Source organism: Macaca mulatta, chromosome 11, assembly GCF_049350105.2.
Source record: "Macaca mulatta isolate MMU2019108-1 chromosome 11, T2T-MMU8v2.0, whole genome shotgun sequence".
NCBI lineage: Eukaryota > Metazoa > Chordata > Mammalia > Primates > Cercopithecidae > Macaca > Macaca mulatta.
The window spans coordinates 121170626-121186284 of NC_133416.1; the positions used below are offsets into that span (position 1 = coordinate 121170626).

Here is a 15659-nt window from a genome sequence, read left to right on the forward strand (position 1 = left end):
CCAGTCATCAAAACAACTCCATGAGAAGAGTCTATTAACATCCCCATGTTACAGATGAAGAAACTATGGCACAGAAAGGCTGACAGACTCACTCAGGGTCACATCATTAGCATGGAGCAAAGCTGGGATCCAAGCCCAAGGAGGCTGATGGCTAACCACGGCTCTCCACTCAGGGCGTGAGACAGGAGCCCTGGGAACTAGGGGCTCTTCCCCTGAGGGCCTCAAGTGGACTGTGTGACCTAAGGACAGTGAACCAGCCTCTCTGAAGCTCAGCCTCCAGCCATGTTCCATGAAGAGAGTGAACTAGGTCATCTTGGCTGTGACTTCCAGCTCCAGAATCCTTGAATTCAGAGGATGCTCTTGGGCTGCTGTTTGCGTGCATCTCCCAGGAAACAATGATCCCAGATAATGATGTTCCCATACCAGACCCGCACCAGAAAAAAAATAAAACTAAAGTTCAAATCTATCTGACATATTCAAATCTATCTACCTTTTGGATGCTACCAGCACATGCCACTGTTTAAAAGCAAAGCAAAACAAAAATGGAACCAGGAAGTAGCCAAAGGCAAGTCTAAGGGTGGGTTTCCATTTGCTTAATAAGGTAAATCTTAGCTCCTTAAACGCTGCTGCTTTAGTCAGGGTATCTCTGCTGCTGGGGCCGCTCTTCTGATAGGTAAAGGGACAGTCACATCACAGAGGCCGAGCCAGAGGGTCACAGAGGGGCTGTGGCCCTCTGCCTCTCTACCACACCCCAACGTTTGCCTCCGTATCATCTGCCCACCATGTTCCTACCCCTGAGGCTCAGTGGACACTGTCTTCTCTCTTGACCCCATGATAGAATTTTAGGGTTCAGAGGGATTTTTAGAAATCAATCAGGTCCATTCTTATGGCCAGCTTCTTTCCCAGAGCAAGTTGATGGCTATCAGCCTGCTGTTGTTATTCATTAAAACAAAACAAAAAACTGAAAAACCCATTGAGTGTTTATTCTGTGCCAAGCCCAGTCTCTAGAAATAAAGGGTCTCCTGAGGGAGGTGCCACACAGTAGGGGAGCTTGCAGACCCCACTTCTTTGGAACTGGAGGCCCCGTTGTTTCCTGATTGCTGGTCCAATTCCTTCTAGAAGCCCCCTGCCCTCACTCAGCACAGCCCTCATTTGGCTTTTACCAACCTTCTATTTGGAGCTCCCTGCCCTTTCATCCCCTTCCCTCTTCCCATAAATGCAAAAATCTCACCCCATCCAGGGATTCCAGGTCAGGCCCAGACCCTCATTCATTGACGTGGCTTCTCCATTATTCCCAGCAAGCTGAGAGGATTGTGCTGACATTGACTTTTGGGTAGTTTACATCATAGAAACAACTATTGCCTTCATATTACACGGTCTCCCTAGAGATTCTGTATGTCTCCAAAGCATATGTGGTAGCCCCTCTCAGGCCCCCTGGCCAGCCTTGCTACTGCTCTAGTCTTCAGTTGAGCTGTCTACTGGACACCCCAGGAGAAGGGGTCAAGTAGGTGTGCTGGTTGTTGCCCCAAGTGCATATTAACACGCATCATGTTTTAAGGCAGAATCAATGCAGTAGCCACATCAGTAGACTAGGGTTTCCCATCCCACACTCCTCCCTGCTGGGCTGAGAAACCACTCACTCCCTTCAGCTTCTCTTCTGTTGTGTCAAAATTGAGATTCTTAATAAACAGAGTACACCCTGGGAGGCTCTCTTCTTCTTCTTCCTCTTCCTCCTCCTCCTCTTCCATGTTTGCTGAAGAGTTGTCTACTCCTTCCTCTGTTGGATTTTCATCTTCTGGGCTTTCACCATCAGGCACTAAATCCCCATCAAAACAAAGACAAAAACATCAAATCCATGAAATAATGTCAAACCCACCAGAGCCCTGGGGCCAACTGCAAAGAGCCTACTAGGTAAAGGGGTTCTGCCTCTGCAGGCAGTGGCAGAAAGGGGCACTGGGATCCCCAACTTGTGCTGAGCTTCAGCAACTCTTGAGACAGAGAGAAAGTCCTGCCCCGCTATGTTGTAAAGAGAAAGGAATACGAAACACAGCCCCCAAACAGAGCCTAAACAGGACCAGCTCACACTAATTTGAACTTCAAAATAAATTACCATGTGAACTGTTTTACTAAATCACAAGCCTAAGCAAAATGTTATTTTTCCTCAAAACAATAGCCCTTAGTGAACTTTCAAACTAAAATGCAACTTAAAACTTTTCAAAAATTATAGGATGGGAGCAAACCTTAGGAAGAGTCTAAATACTACTCCCTTGAGCCTAAAGAATGTTATATACCATCAAAATCCCTCATATGCATTACTTCAGGAAGCATATACACAAAAAGTGTGGTTTTGTCTACACATATTAAATTCAGAGTTACGCATCACAGGGAAAAACTGGAAATACTCGATGTTCACAAACAAGAGACTAGGTAAGGTAGAGAACCACCAAAAGCTGGAATAATATGTAGTCATTAAAAATGACGTTTCCAAAGAACGTTTAATGACACACAACAAAGCTCATCACAAAAAAGTTAGAGAAAAATTAAGATATTAAAAAAAGTGTATACTGTAATTTTAGAAAATGTTCAAGGTAATTTAAATCATGATCTAAGCCAGGTGCAGTGGCTCATGCCTGTAATCCCAGCACTCTGGGTGGCTGAGGCGGGCAGATTACTTGAGGTCAGGAGTTCAAGACTAGCCTGGCCAACATGGTGAAACCCTGTCTCCACTAAAAATACAAAAACTAGCCGGGCATGGTGGTGGGCACCTATAATCCCAGCTAATCGGGAGGCTGAGGCACAAGAATTGCCTGAACCTGGGAGGCAGAGGTTGCTGTGATCAAGCCATTGCACTCCAGCCTGGGTGACAGAGTGAGACTACATCTCAAAAACAAAAAACAAACAAAAAACACGATCTGCACATTTATGAGAAAACATACAAGCGTGTACACACACACACACACACACACACACACAGGGATCACAGGAAGGAGATGCATAAAGTGTTCCTGGTTTATTTCTGGAGAATGGCATTAGGGATGGTTGTCATTTCAACCTGTCACTGCTAGCACTTTGTGCCGCTCCTACTCTGAAAGAACAGCATTTTAGGGAGAGGCTCTTTAGAGAGGCTCTCTAAAGAGCAAATATGAAGCTGTGAGTTAGCAAGGGGTGTGTGTGTCTGTGTGTGTGTGTGTGTCTGCGTGCGTGTTGTCTGTGTGTGGCTGCAGCTCAGGGAGTTGGGAACAGGGAGACTAGACCTGCTAGCTGCAGTGCCCCTAAGCATGTAGATTTCATTCTCAGCTGACAGAAGCCTCAGGAAGTTGGAACAGGGCAGTGTCATGATCTTTTGAGAAATCTTAGGAGGAAATGTGTTCAATTCGTTTCAAGCTCCCCAATTTCCCCAAGTCACATGATTAGGACCTGGAGACAAATTCCTCCTCCAAAGACAAGGCTTCTGAAGCTATTCCCATATCCCCCAGGAAATCAGACTGTCTTAGCAATTCTTCAGAGCAGTTCTCAGGCTGTGCCTTCACATCCCTCACCCTCAATGTTTCTAAGCAGATGACCAGTGACCTCCCTTAAGAGTTAAACCCTGCACCCTAGCCTGGCAGAAGCACCTGGAGGTTCCATGGGCGGGTAGGCTGGAGCTGATGGAGACAGCCTGCTTCTTCTACTCACACCTTCACTTGCATAGTTCAAACTTCTGCATGATGTAAGGGGGCTTTCCGGGGTTCAGCTCCATCCCACACACTCTCACTGCCAAGCACCAAAGATGCCTCTGTCCGCCGTGCCCTTTCTGATGGAAGCCTAATGCTTTCAAGTCCTAATTAAGCTTCGACCACTTTGTCATAAAACAACCCTTTTAAGTCCTTACAGAAACAGCTACCATGATAATCCTGTCTCTTTAACATCAGTTGAACACACTGCCTTCCTCCCTCTGGTAAGCCCAGAGTCGAGACTCAGATACCAGGACAAAAAGAAGAAATCTACACAAAGGCTCCTCCCCCAACCAAGAAACTAACACAATTTACCCAACAAGACAGACTCCATGGTGTGGCCCTTTGTACTCAAAACCCAACTTTCAAATGAAGCTGGAGGAAAAAATACCACGAATGGTGAGAACTAAAGCTATGCAAGGCAGCTAAGACTTCAGGTCCTGGACAAGAACTTCAATGGAGATGAAAACCATGACCTTCAGCAGGGAATATTTCCACCCCACTGGCCCTCCTTGGCGTTTGACATCTTGGAGATTAAAGGAGAAAGGAAAGAACACTGATGAGGTCCCCTACCATGCACCAGGCACATGGTTGGATGTCCCGAGTACAGTCTCACTCATGACCACAGCAGCTACATCACAGAAAACGGGGGGCCCAAGGAGAGTTCTGGAGGCTGCCGCATCGGAACCCGAAATCTCAGGCACCTTCTGGTTGATGAGACAGGTTCATGGAAGACTGGAAAAAAATTTTATAGAAAAAAGCATAGTGGGGATGGTGACCAAGAGGGCTCATGGCCACTTTAAGGGAGCAGCCCCTTCTTGGCACTGGCCAATTGACAGAAAGGTCAACCTAGCGTGGCCAGAATTCAGATCTATTAAGAGAAGCAGGAAATTCAGCTTTACAGAGGAAATCCCGTGGTTTTTAAATCTTGGCAACTTAATGGCAAGTGACTTTTAAATTAGGCAGTAGTCAACAAGTACACCAGCTCATTGAAACCTCGGTGCTGTGCTCCCTGCATCTAGCCTGCCCCAGAGCACTGGCAGATGCCCTTCTGTCTTTCTCCCCCATGGCCCTGGAACCCAGCCAGTGCCCAGTGTGGCATTCCAGGAGTTCCAAGTCTCACAAGGGTAACAACCCGGGGAGCCCAGCACCCCTTAGCGTGGCTGGAGTTGACTCCACACTGCCTCCCTGGTCCATGAGCGGTGGCTGGTGTACTACAAAGGGCATCATTAAATGCCCAGGCACCTGCCCAAGGAGGTGTGATGTTTGGGTTTAGTAACAGAGCTGAGACCAGGATTGGATAGATCCCTTCCCTGGCAGATCAGCTGCCCTTAGCCCCAGCCCAGGAAGAACAAGAGGGAAATGTGAGGATGGTGAAGACTGATTATCTGGGTGTGCAGCTGGCCTGGCATGGGGCTCACCCGGCATCTCCAACCTCCCATAAGTCAGCCTCTTACCCTCCCCTTCGGGAGGAACACCCAGCTTGAAATGAAAGATGTTCTCAAAGGGGTCTGCCTTTCCTCCAACAGCGCAGGCTCTGGATGACCCTGGAGATGTCCGTTCTTTCCCCGAACCTTGCGTTCACAGCAACCACCACCCTACACCTGAAACTTCACCCTGGATCCTAGAAGAACTAACAATTCAAGGGTATCACGGTCTTTAGAGATCTACTGGAGAAGGGCCCTGGAAGACGAGGGCAGGCCTAGTCCCAGCCCTGCCACAACCTAGCTGCATGACCCTGGGCGAGTAACTTCACTGCTGTCTCAGCACCCTTATAAAATGGAGTTTATGAAAACCACCTCTCCCCTGATACCAAAAATACATACACAAACAAAAACCCCAAAGTCATACTAATTTGTAGGAACACTGGTAAACAGAACAGTGGGTGACTGTAAACTCAATTACCAAATTTTAAAAGGACGATGATATAATAATTATGAACAAGAAGGAATGCAAAATCTACATTTGAAGTTTAAATGAACTGTAAATTAATGTGAGTATATTGTATAGGATATGTTGTATAGGTTGTTTCAAAACCCAGCAAAACACAGGTGTATACAGACCACTGACAAAGATAATGGCCCTTCCCCCTCTCTCCCACAAGGCCCTGGAACCCAGCCAGTCCCCAGCGTGGCATTCCAGGAGTTCCCAAGTCTTACAAGGGAAACAATGTGGAGTGCCCAGCAGCCCTCAGCATGGCCTCCCAGGTCCATGAGCGGTGGCCGGTGTGCTTCAAAGCGGGAAGAGTTGTTATCTTTGCCAGCAGTCCTCATACACCTGCGCTTTGCTGGGCTGTTTGGAAATGCAAGTATCCACTACTTCCTCCACATGCCAGGCCATGGCTCCATCACCTCTCACCTCACCAGAATGACTGAAGAGCCTCCTTGCTGCTGTGCCCTCTGCCCCTCTCTCTGGCTCACCACTTTCCCTGACTTCATCCCTTACCCTTTTCCCTTCTCTCCTGTCACCTCCATTCTAAACACACTGGTCTCTTTTCTGGTTGTCGAGCCTGCCAAGCCCCGCTCCCTACCACGGGGCCTTTGCACCTGCTGGCCTCTGCCTATTCTGCTGGTCTGCTGCTTTCCCAGGCCTGGCTCCTTCTCACACAGCCTCCCCGCAGGGAGCTCATCCTGTCCACTCTAGTTCAAGCAGTCTCCAGCCCAGGCCCAGCCACTCGCTGTTCCATTCTTCTGCTTTCCTGTTTTCAGAGCCCTGTCCTGTTCTGGCATCACCGTATGAAGCAGTTTGCTTCTCTATCTGTGCTCCCCAGCTACACGGAGAGCTTGAGGACAGGACCCAGTCTGACTCAGTTGGCGCCGCATCTCCAGCACTGGGCTCAGAACAGATCTACTTGTGGACGATGAGTATGTTGGGCACTCGGCATGTGCCTAGAACACAGCGATCACGAAACAGCCCTTACTGTGATCAAGAGGAGCTGTGGGGTTTTAGGTAAAAGCATAGGCCTCAGAGTTGATGGCTTCAGGTCACATCCCAGCTCTCTCCACATGTGTGACCTTGCTCAAGTCATGCAAACTCTGTGCTTCCTTCTTTCCATCTAAAAAGGGGCTGGCCATCATGGTGCCTACTTGCAGGACGATGATGAGAATGAATGCAGAACAGGCTGTGAGACCTGAGCCTGGGCCTGCAGTGAGTGCTGCGAGAGAACAGTTTTGTTCTCAATATCATCCCTGCTACCCACACTGCCCAGCAGGCCTCGATGAGAGAGAAATCCAGGGGAAAATGTTGGAAATCCCTAACCCTGTGAGAGGTAAGACAACCCAGTGTGGGGAGCCCCCGGCCCTCCTTCCCCTTCTCCCTGCAGGGTGAGCTGCTGGCTTCATGCTCCCAGGAAGGCCAGCCAAGGCCAGGCATCCGAGTTCACAGCTGGGCGCCACTGCCAGTCAGCTTCTGCTCCCCGAGTCACCAGGCCAGGCTGTGTCCAGAGAGGCGTGGAGACAGCCAGGAGCCAAGGCCATGAAGCCAAAGGTCATTTTAAAAAGCACTTCTGCTGCTGGCCCCAAGTCAGGAGACAAAAGAAAGATGGGAAAGAAAAAAATAAGGTATTGTGAAACTCAAACAGATGTTTGCCAACAAAATCACCAGGAACCAGAAAAAGAGGGAAGAAGTGAGACAGGAATCAGGGTTGGGCCTGGGGGTGGGGGAGTGAGGGGAAGGATCTAAAAGCAAGGTGGGCTGGAGGGGGCTGGGAGAGGCAGGGGGAAATGTGCTTCCATCTGTAGTTAGCACAATCAAATCCAGTCACGCATCGCCACATGGGGCTTTATTATAATCAGGCCACAGAATTTACTGCGGCCTCCTCCCCTTTCCCTGCTCTCGGCGCTGGAGCTGACAGCAAAGACTGTTATCAGTTGCAAGCAGCTTTTCAGGACCTCCCCCCACTCTGAGCCCTTTATCTGGAGGTGAGGGTCTTGGTTGTGGGGAGATAAAACATGCTGTCCCCCTCCCTCGAGACTGGTACAGAGAACAGGAGAGCTTTGCAGAAAGGAAGGGGGTAAAATAAAAAAAAAGCTATGTCCACTCCCCTCCTACTCTTCTTCCTTGGGAGCCTGAGAAAATCCAGGGCTTTGGGGGCTGGCTGAGTCCCCCTCAGCCCTCCTTGTCTTCATACCACGGGGGAGTTGGGGATCTGGCGAAGCTTCGAGAACAATGCAAAGAGGGCGGGGGTGGGGGAGGAGCAGGTGAAAAGAACAGCACCAGCCAGGAGGGGCTGTGCACAGGCTGCCTGCAGTGAGAGGGCAGGAGGAGGCCCTGGAGATCAGCTCTGTGGGAATTCACCAATGACGCAGGACGCAGTAGGGCTTGGAATTAGTACAGACACGCACAACTTCCCGGGCCGAAGGAGGCCCGGCGGCCGGCCGGGCTCTAAGGCCTTCTTTGTGTGAGTCATGGTCAGGCCCTGGAAAGCAGCCCCTCTGGGAGGTAGGGGCTGTTGGGGACATGCTCAAACCTGCAATGTAGACCCAGAAAGCTGGGGGACCCGCGGGGCAGGGGGTGGGAAAACACTCTGATGGTAAACCACAGCACACTATCTCCGCGACACACCCTGTGCTGTGCTGCAGACATTGCTGTACTCAGGGCCCACTTCTATTACTACTTGTGACATCTCACTTGTCCCCCAACAGCTCTATTGTCCTCCACAGCTCAGGAGTTCCTGGGGAAGGGGGTCTGTGCATCTGTGTGGTATCCATCTTGATCGCCCAGCTCGGCTGCTGGCTCAGGGCTGGTGCCCATGGTGAGTTAAAGACTATTCACTGTGACATATTTTTCTAAATTTAATTTTTGAGATAGGGTCTCGCTCTGTCACCCAGGCTGGGTGTAGTGGTATAATCTCGGCTCACTGCAGCCTCGATCTCCCAGGCTCAAGTGATCCTCCAAACTCAGCCTCCTGAGTAGCTGGGACAACAAGGCATGCACCACCACGCCCAGCTAATTTTTGTATTTTTCGTAGAAATGGGGTTTTGTCATGTTGTGCAGGATTGTCTTGAACTTCTGGACTCAAATGATCCTCCTGCCTCAGCCTCTCAAAAATGCACTGTGATTTATATTACTCGGTCACCAACAGCAGCAGAAGACTGGTAATGTGCATGTGACATCCCACCACGCCCTCGGGGGCCGGGGCAGATACAACACCCATTTTACAGATATGGAAACTGAGCCTCAGAGAGGCAGGTGGTTTGTCCAGTCACAGAGTGGCTGCTTACTGGAAATCTCAGGGCCATTTCTCCAGGAGCTCTAGGCCGTACATGATGAGGACGCCAAGGGCTTAGAACCATGCCCGGCATGGCATAACTGCTGCTTTTGCTCTTGGGTTCGCTCACACGCACTTCCTGATCACTACCAGCCACGGGGGCACATTCCTGGGTGCTAGGATACTGCCATGAGCAAGGTCAACGGGCTCTCGGCGTGTGGAGTGGCCATTCCAGGGGCAGAGTCAGACAGAGCAACACCAGGGAAAGGAACCCATTCATGACACAATTCCAGGAAGTGATGAGCATTTGAAATAAAATAAAGGGCCATTTGTGCGGGTGGGGACAAATGGGAGCCCCCACTATTATTCTGATAGATGGTATTACTGTCACCACTGTGTTCTGAGGCAGGGCTAAAAACCAAAACCAAACGTTCAAACCTAACTAAGCTTCTACTATGTGCCAGAGGCTTGGGAGAAAGACAAGTATGACCCAGCCCCATCTTTCCAAGGGACAAAGAGGCAGATTCTCCTGCGTTCACTCACTCCCTTGACACCTGTGAACCGAGCTTCCCTATGCCTGCGCCTCCCGGGGTGCTCGGTACCGGGCAGTGAAGGAGAGCGCCCCACTCCCTGCCTTCACAACTCAACGTCTGGCTGAGATAGATAGGGAACAAATACGAGTAACAAACAAACAGAATAAATAGAAATTGTGACAAGTGTTACAGAACAAAGGAGACAGCAGACAGGGAGAATCCCCAGGACACAAGGAAATGAAAAGCCTGGTGGAAGCGGTCACCTTGGGAGGCACCACGTGTCCCCCGCCTGCCTCCTGTTGCCACCCAAGGCTGCAGGAAGAGGCCTCCTCCGGATTTGATTTCAGTGCCGCTCAGTCCTGGATGATCTCTGTGTTTCGAAGGAGAACTTGCTTTGGGCCAAAAAAACACATTACTTAGGTTCAAGGGTAGTAACTGAACTGAAAACCAAGGCAGCTGTGATTTGGGGGAGACAGTGAAGAACAAGCCAGGATGACATAAAGAGAATTTTGTTTTGATGGGAGCAAGCACAGGTTTTGAAGGAGACCCTGATCCAAATGGAGTGGAGAGAGCTAACTCATAAACGAGCGGGAGCAGGAGACAGGTTTTCACAAGGTTTACACCAATCATCATTAACCCCAACGACAGGGGATGCTTCTGGGTCCTCACACCGCAAAGGGACTGAAGGATTTTGCTTCCTGACTGAAACAGGCCTCCAGACCAGCACTTCTAAATGCCTTGCGCTGGCTGAGCCAGTCCTGAAGATCCACAGTGAAACACGGAAATGAGAAATGCGGACAGGGCAGGGGAGGTTAGGTACAGCAAAGTCTATTTGATTAAAATCTTAGACTGGGCATGGTGGCTTATGCCTGTAATCCCAGCACTTTGGGAGGCTGAGGCAGGCAGATCACTTGAGGCCAGGAATTCCAGACCAGCCTGGCCAATATGGTGAAACCCTGTCTCTACTAAAAATACAAAAATACTAGCCAGGTGTGGTGGCGGGCGCCTGTAGTCCCAGCTACTCGGGAGGCTGAGGCAGGAGAATTGCTTGAACCCAGGAGGTAGAGGTTGCAGTGAGCCGAGATCGTGCACTCCAGCCTGGGCAACAGAGCAAGACTCTGTCTCAAAAAAAAAAAAAAAAAAATCTTAAATCTGAGAATGTTGCTCCCCAACTATTTTTTTTTTTAAACTATGAAATGTCCTTATAAAAAAAAAATACGAGAACAAAGGAGAGAGTAGCTAAGGACTTACTACTTTGTTTTTTTTTTAACATCCTTATTTTAATAAATTAAACAACTGGTTGCTGTAATGTGGGTGTGTATAGGGGAGTGGTTACTACTGACAAGGAAAATCTTAACATCTAGATAGAATGACCATGGTCCTGTTCGTCTTGGCTTCTAAGATGTGGTCATGGTTCTCAGACTACGAGGTCCTCAATGCGGGGGCTACACTGCCCACTGTGGGCATCTAGGAAAGCATGGGGGTGTTCCAGGTTGTCACAAGGACTGGGGGCACTCATGACACTCAGAGGCACAGGCCAGGGATGTGAAATGTCTTGTGATTTGCAAAGCAGTCCTGACAAGAAAGTACTGCCCGGTCCCAAAGTCCAATGATACCCCTTTCCCCAGCTAGGAAGCATTAGCCAGGGGGTGGGGGCTGTGCTCTCTGGCCCCCAGGGGCCACGGCTTCCCCTTCCTTTCCTGCCTTTGCAGTCACTGGACATCAGAGGGCACTGCCACTCCAAGGACATGAGAATAAGTATCTCCCGTACCAGCCACCCTCCCCATGAGCCATTCTGGCCCGTCTTTGAAATAGGAAGGTTGTTTACACTTGCTCTGCTTTGAATCCTTGTTAATAGATTATAGTTTTTTTCCCCTACAAGCTTTAATTGACAAACTAAAAGCATGCTGCATCCATAATTTTGACACTGGTTTTTACAGGACATGCCCATAAAATCTGAGTCTGAGCCCCACTAGTCTCTAGCATGAACAAAGAATTTTAAACCAGAGGCTTGATGAGAAACTTCCCGCTGCCCCTCACCCTCCTCCTTTCCCTCACCTGTTATCCCAAGGCATCCTGGTCTCAGACTCAGCTCTTACCTGTTTCTGGCTCTGCTTCATCCTTTTCCGCAGGTTCCAAAGGTGTGTCTTGGAGCTTTTTCTTCTGTGGGGCTGCGCTGGAGAAGACGCCAACTGGAGCCCACTCCAGATACAGGGGGACATGGTGGAACTGCAGAGACAAGAGTGATGGCCCTGTGGGTCCTCATTACAACACACTGCTAGGGAGGGACTCAGTCCCATGCAGATCACAGCCCAAGGGTCACAGAGGGTGGGCAATTCACCCAAGAATGGAGCCGGAAGGAGCCCAGCCCAGAGCCCTGACTGCTGTCTACTCCCTGAGGACAACACTCGCCCCCGTGCTTCATCTCAGGGTACAGGAGAGAGGCTTTAGTCTCTGTTGCCACCAGACATACGGCAGCTCCAAGGCCCTCTTTGTGTTTTTTCCAATCAGAGTATGAAACGCTAAAGTTTTATACTTTAGATGGGAGTGGGACGAGGAGAGAGCACATCATTGGTAAAGTGCAGCTCTCCAGGAGGAAGTGTGAAATACCCATTAAGAGAACACACTTTCTCTCTATGTGCATATAACCACGGGCAACACCTGTATACGCATGCGCGTGTGTGTGCATGCAGATGTTATTTTTTTAAAAGGATAGCTGGGCATAGTGGCACACACCTGTAGCTACTCAGGAAGCTGAGGTGGGAGGATCCCTTGAGCTCAGGAGTTTGAGGCTGCAGTGAGCTAGGATTCCACCACTGTACTCCAGGGAAATCCTGTCTCTTAAAAAAAAAAAAGGGGGGGGCCGGGGGGTGATAAACAAGACACTGATGACACCTGCCTCATTAGGCGGCCACTGGGGAGCTGCAGGACAGGGTGGGAGCGAGACGTGTCAACAAATGCCCTTTTTGAATCTTTTCAAATTTCATACTCCATGAAAGCCTTGCAAATTAGTTATGTTTCAGAAACATACACATGCTTCAGAGTGAAACAGACTGGTGTGCAGACAGCGAGCTGCATCACACTGAGCTGTGCGATTGTGGGCCAGGGCATCAGAGAGGCCATCAGTTTCCATATGTGCAAAATGAAGACAGCAGTCTTCTTGTTGGTGAAATAGACACCGCCCAAAACAGGAGGCCTCACCTAGTCAGTGCTCTCAAACTGTGGCTCACACAGAGAGAGCCTTTGGTGGTGGACATGTCCTCCCAAAGCAGAAGGAAGAAAGGATGGTGTCACATTCCAAAGGATGCTCACATCTCAGTCATGGGGCCCCACCTAGATAATTTTTCTTATGGCTCAGGCACAGACTGACTTCCTGAGAGCTTAGTGACCACAGAGTCCCAAGCTAAACACTATTATGGGGTTAAAGTGGCAGAGAATGAGAAATCATTTCCTTGCCAGCAAAATGGGGACATGAATATCTATCTCTCAGAATTATTGGGGGACATGAATATCTATCTCTCAGAATTGCTGGGGGACATGAATATCTATCTCTCAGAATTGCTGGGGGACATGAATATCTACCTCTCAGAATTATTGGAGGACATGAATATCTATCTCTCAGAATTGCTGGGGGACATGAATATCTATCTCAGAATTGCTGGGGGACATGAATATCTCTCTCTCAGAATTGCTGGGGGACATGAATATCTATCTCTCAGAATTGCTGGGGGACATGAATATCTATCTCTCAGAATTGCTGGGGGACATGAATATCTCTCTCTCAGAATTGCTGGGGGACATGAATATCTATCTCTCAGAATTGCTGGGGGACATGAATATCTATCTCTCAGAATTATTGGGGGACATGAATATCTATCTCTCAGAATTATTGGGGGACATGAATATCTATCTCTCAGAATTGCTGGGGGACATGAATATCTATCTCTCAGAATTGCTGGGGGACATGAATATCTCTCTCTCAGAATTGCTGGGGGACATGAATATCTATCTCTCAGAATTGCTGGGGGACATGAATATCTCTCAGAATTGCTGGGGGACATGAATATCTATCTCTCAGAATTGCTGGGGGACATGAATATCTCTCTCTCAGAATTGCTGGGGGACATGAATATCTCTCTCTCAGAATTGCTGGGGGACATGAATATCTCTCTCTCAGAATTGCTGGGGGACATGAATATCTATCTCTCAGAATTGCTGGGGGACATGAATATCTATCTCTCAGAATTGCTGGGGGACATGAATATCTATCTCTCAGAATTGCTGGGGGGACACGAATACCTATCTCTCAGAATTGCTGGGGGAGACCAAGGTCTGCAAAGTGCTAAAGTGCCGTATAAACAGAAAACACTTGCAGTGGCCCCACAGGGTATGTCTATGTCTTGAACCCCTAGAACCCACGAATGCGCCCTTGTTTGGAAAAAGTATCTTCGCAAATTTCATTAAGTGAAAGATTTTGAGATGAGATCATCTTGCATTATCCAGGCAGACCCTAAATCCAATGACAAGTGTCCTTCTAAGAGAAATACAGAGGAAGACTAAGAGGAGAAGAGGAAATACCACGTGAGGATGAAGGGAGAAACTGGAATGATGCAGCCATGGGCCAGGGATCCCTGGAGCCACCAGAAGCTGGAAGAGACACAGATCAGACTCCTTAGAGCCTTCAGAGGAAGCACAACCCTGCTGACACCTTGATTTCAGACTGTGGCCTTTGGAACCATGGGACGATCTATTTCTGTTGTTTCAAGCCAACTGGCTTGTGAAAATTTGTTATGACAGCCGCAGCCAGCAAACTAATACACAACTGTTGGCTTTTTTCTAAACCAAGAACCAGGAGACAGCCCCACCTACAGAAATGACTTTCATTCATCTCATTGTAGCTACAAGATTGCAAAAGCATCAAGAATGCTCATTCTTGGGCAAAATAGGGAGAACTTTTTCTCTACAAAAATAGAGAAATTAGCCAGAAATTTGCCCTCCACAAAAAATAAAAAAATTAGCCAGGCATGGTGGTGCACGCCTGTAGTCTCAGCTACATGGGAGGCTGAGGAGGGAGGATTGCTTGAGTCCCAGAGCTCGAGGCTGCAGCGAACGAAGATGGCGCCACTGCACTGTAGCCTGGGTGAGAGAGATCATGTCTTTAAAAATAAATAAAATACATTTTTTTAAAAAAAGAATGAACACATTTAATTAAAATTAAAATGTTAATCCAAATTAACATGGGTAAAGAAAGCCAAAGAAAAGCTAGAGTCAGGCAAGGAACCAAGGCATGCTTTCTGGAGGATGGTTTAGAACTTCCCTCTCCCGGCCAGGTGTGGTGGCTCACACCTGCACTTTGGGAGGCCGAGGTGGGTGGATCACGAGGTCAGGAGATCAAGACCATCCTGGTGAACACGGTGAAACCCCGTCTCTATTAAAAATACAAAAAAATTAGCCAGGCGTGGTGGCGGGCGCCTGTAGTCCCAGCTACTTGGGAGGCTGAGGCAGGAGAATGGCGTGAACCCGGGAGGCGGAGCTTGCAGAGAGCAGAGATCGCGCCACTGCACTCCAGCCTGGGCGACAGAGCGAGATTTTGTCTCAAAAAAAAAAAAAAAGAACTTCCCTCTCCCATTCTTCCCTTCCAGATGGGTTTTCAGGCGGTAGGGATGACACTCAACCATGATCCAGACCAGTGGCACGTGAGCTCCCACGTGCCACATCTGTGAATCCACAGTCCAGTGCACCCTCTCCCTTGAAGCAGCCCTCACTGGTCCTTCTCCAGATCGACTCCGGGTCTCCAGCAGCCCTACCTTGGAATAGGCCAGATGCCTGAAGGCCCTGCGGGCCTCCAGGGGCTCCAGGAACTCCACGATGGCGGTGATTCCACCCTCTGGCAGCAGCACGCGGCCTAGGCTGCCAAAACGGCCGAAGGTCTCCTGCAGCTCGGCCGCCAGGGTGCCTGCCGGGAGGTTCTTGACCAGAATCACAGTCTTGCTTCGCTCTGCTGCAGCCTGCAGAGAGGAAATGCCCACATGTGGGACCACAGGAGGGAGGAGGGTCCCCAGCTGACACCAGCAGGGATTGTGGGGGTCTCCAGATGAGGTTCTCCATTTGGAACCTCAGCAACCAGGCACTTAGGAGATGGACCCAGGAGGAACCAACCTCTCTGGCATGATCCTTGTTGCAAGGCTGCCAGGCAGCTCTACA

At 49.3% G+C, this 15659-nt stretch overlaps 1 protein-coding gene across 2 annotated transcripts in view; it reads right to left on the reverse strand.

Annotated features, from left to right (window-relative positions):
• RBM19 (RNA binding motif protein 19) overlaps positions 1–15659 on the reverse strand; it is a 142895-nt gene that overhangs the window by 101251 nt on the left and 25985 nt on the right. For both annotated transcript variants that reach the window (XM_015152890.3, XM_077953224.1), the window contains exons 15-17: positions 15263–15463; positions 11555–11684; positions 1641–1816 (exon numbers count right to left, since the gene is read on the reverse strand). In XM_015152890.3, coding sequence (XP_015008376.3) covers positions 1641–1816; positions 11555–11684; positions 15263–15463 — 507 coding nt within the window. The remainder of the gene's footprint in view (positions 1–1640; positions 1817–11554; positions 11685–15262; positions 15464–15659) is intronic.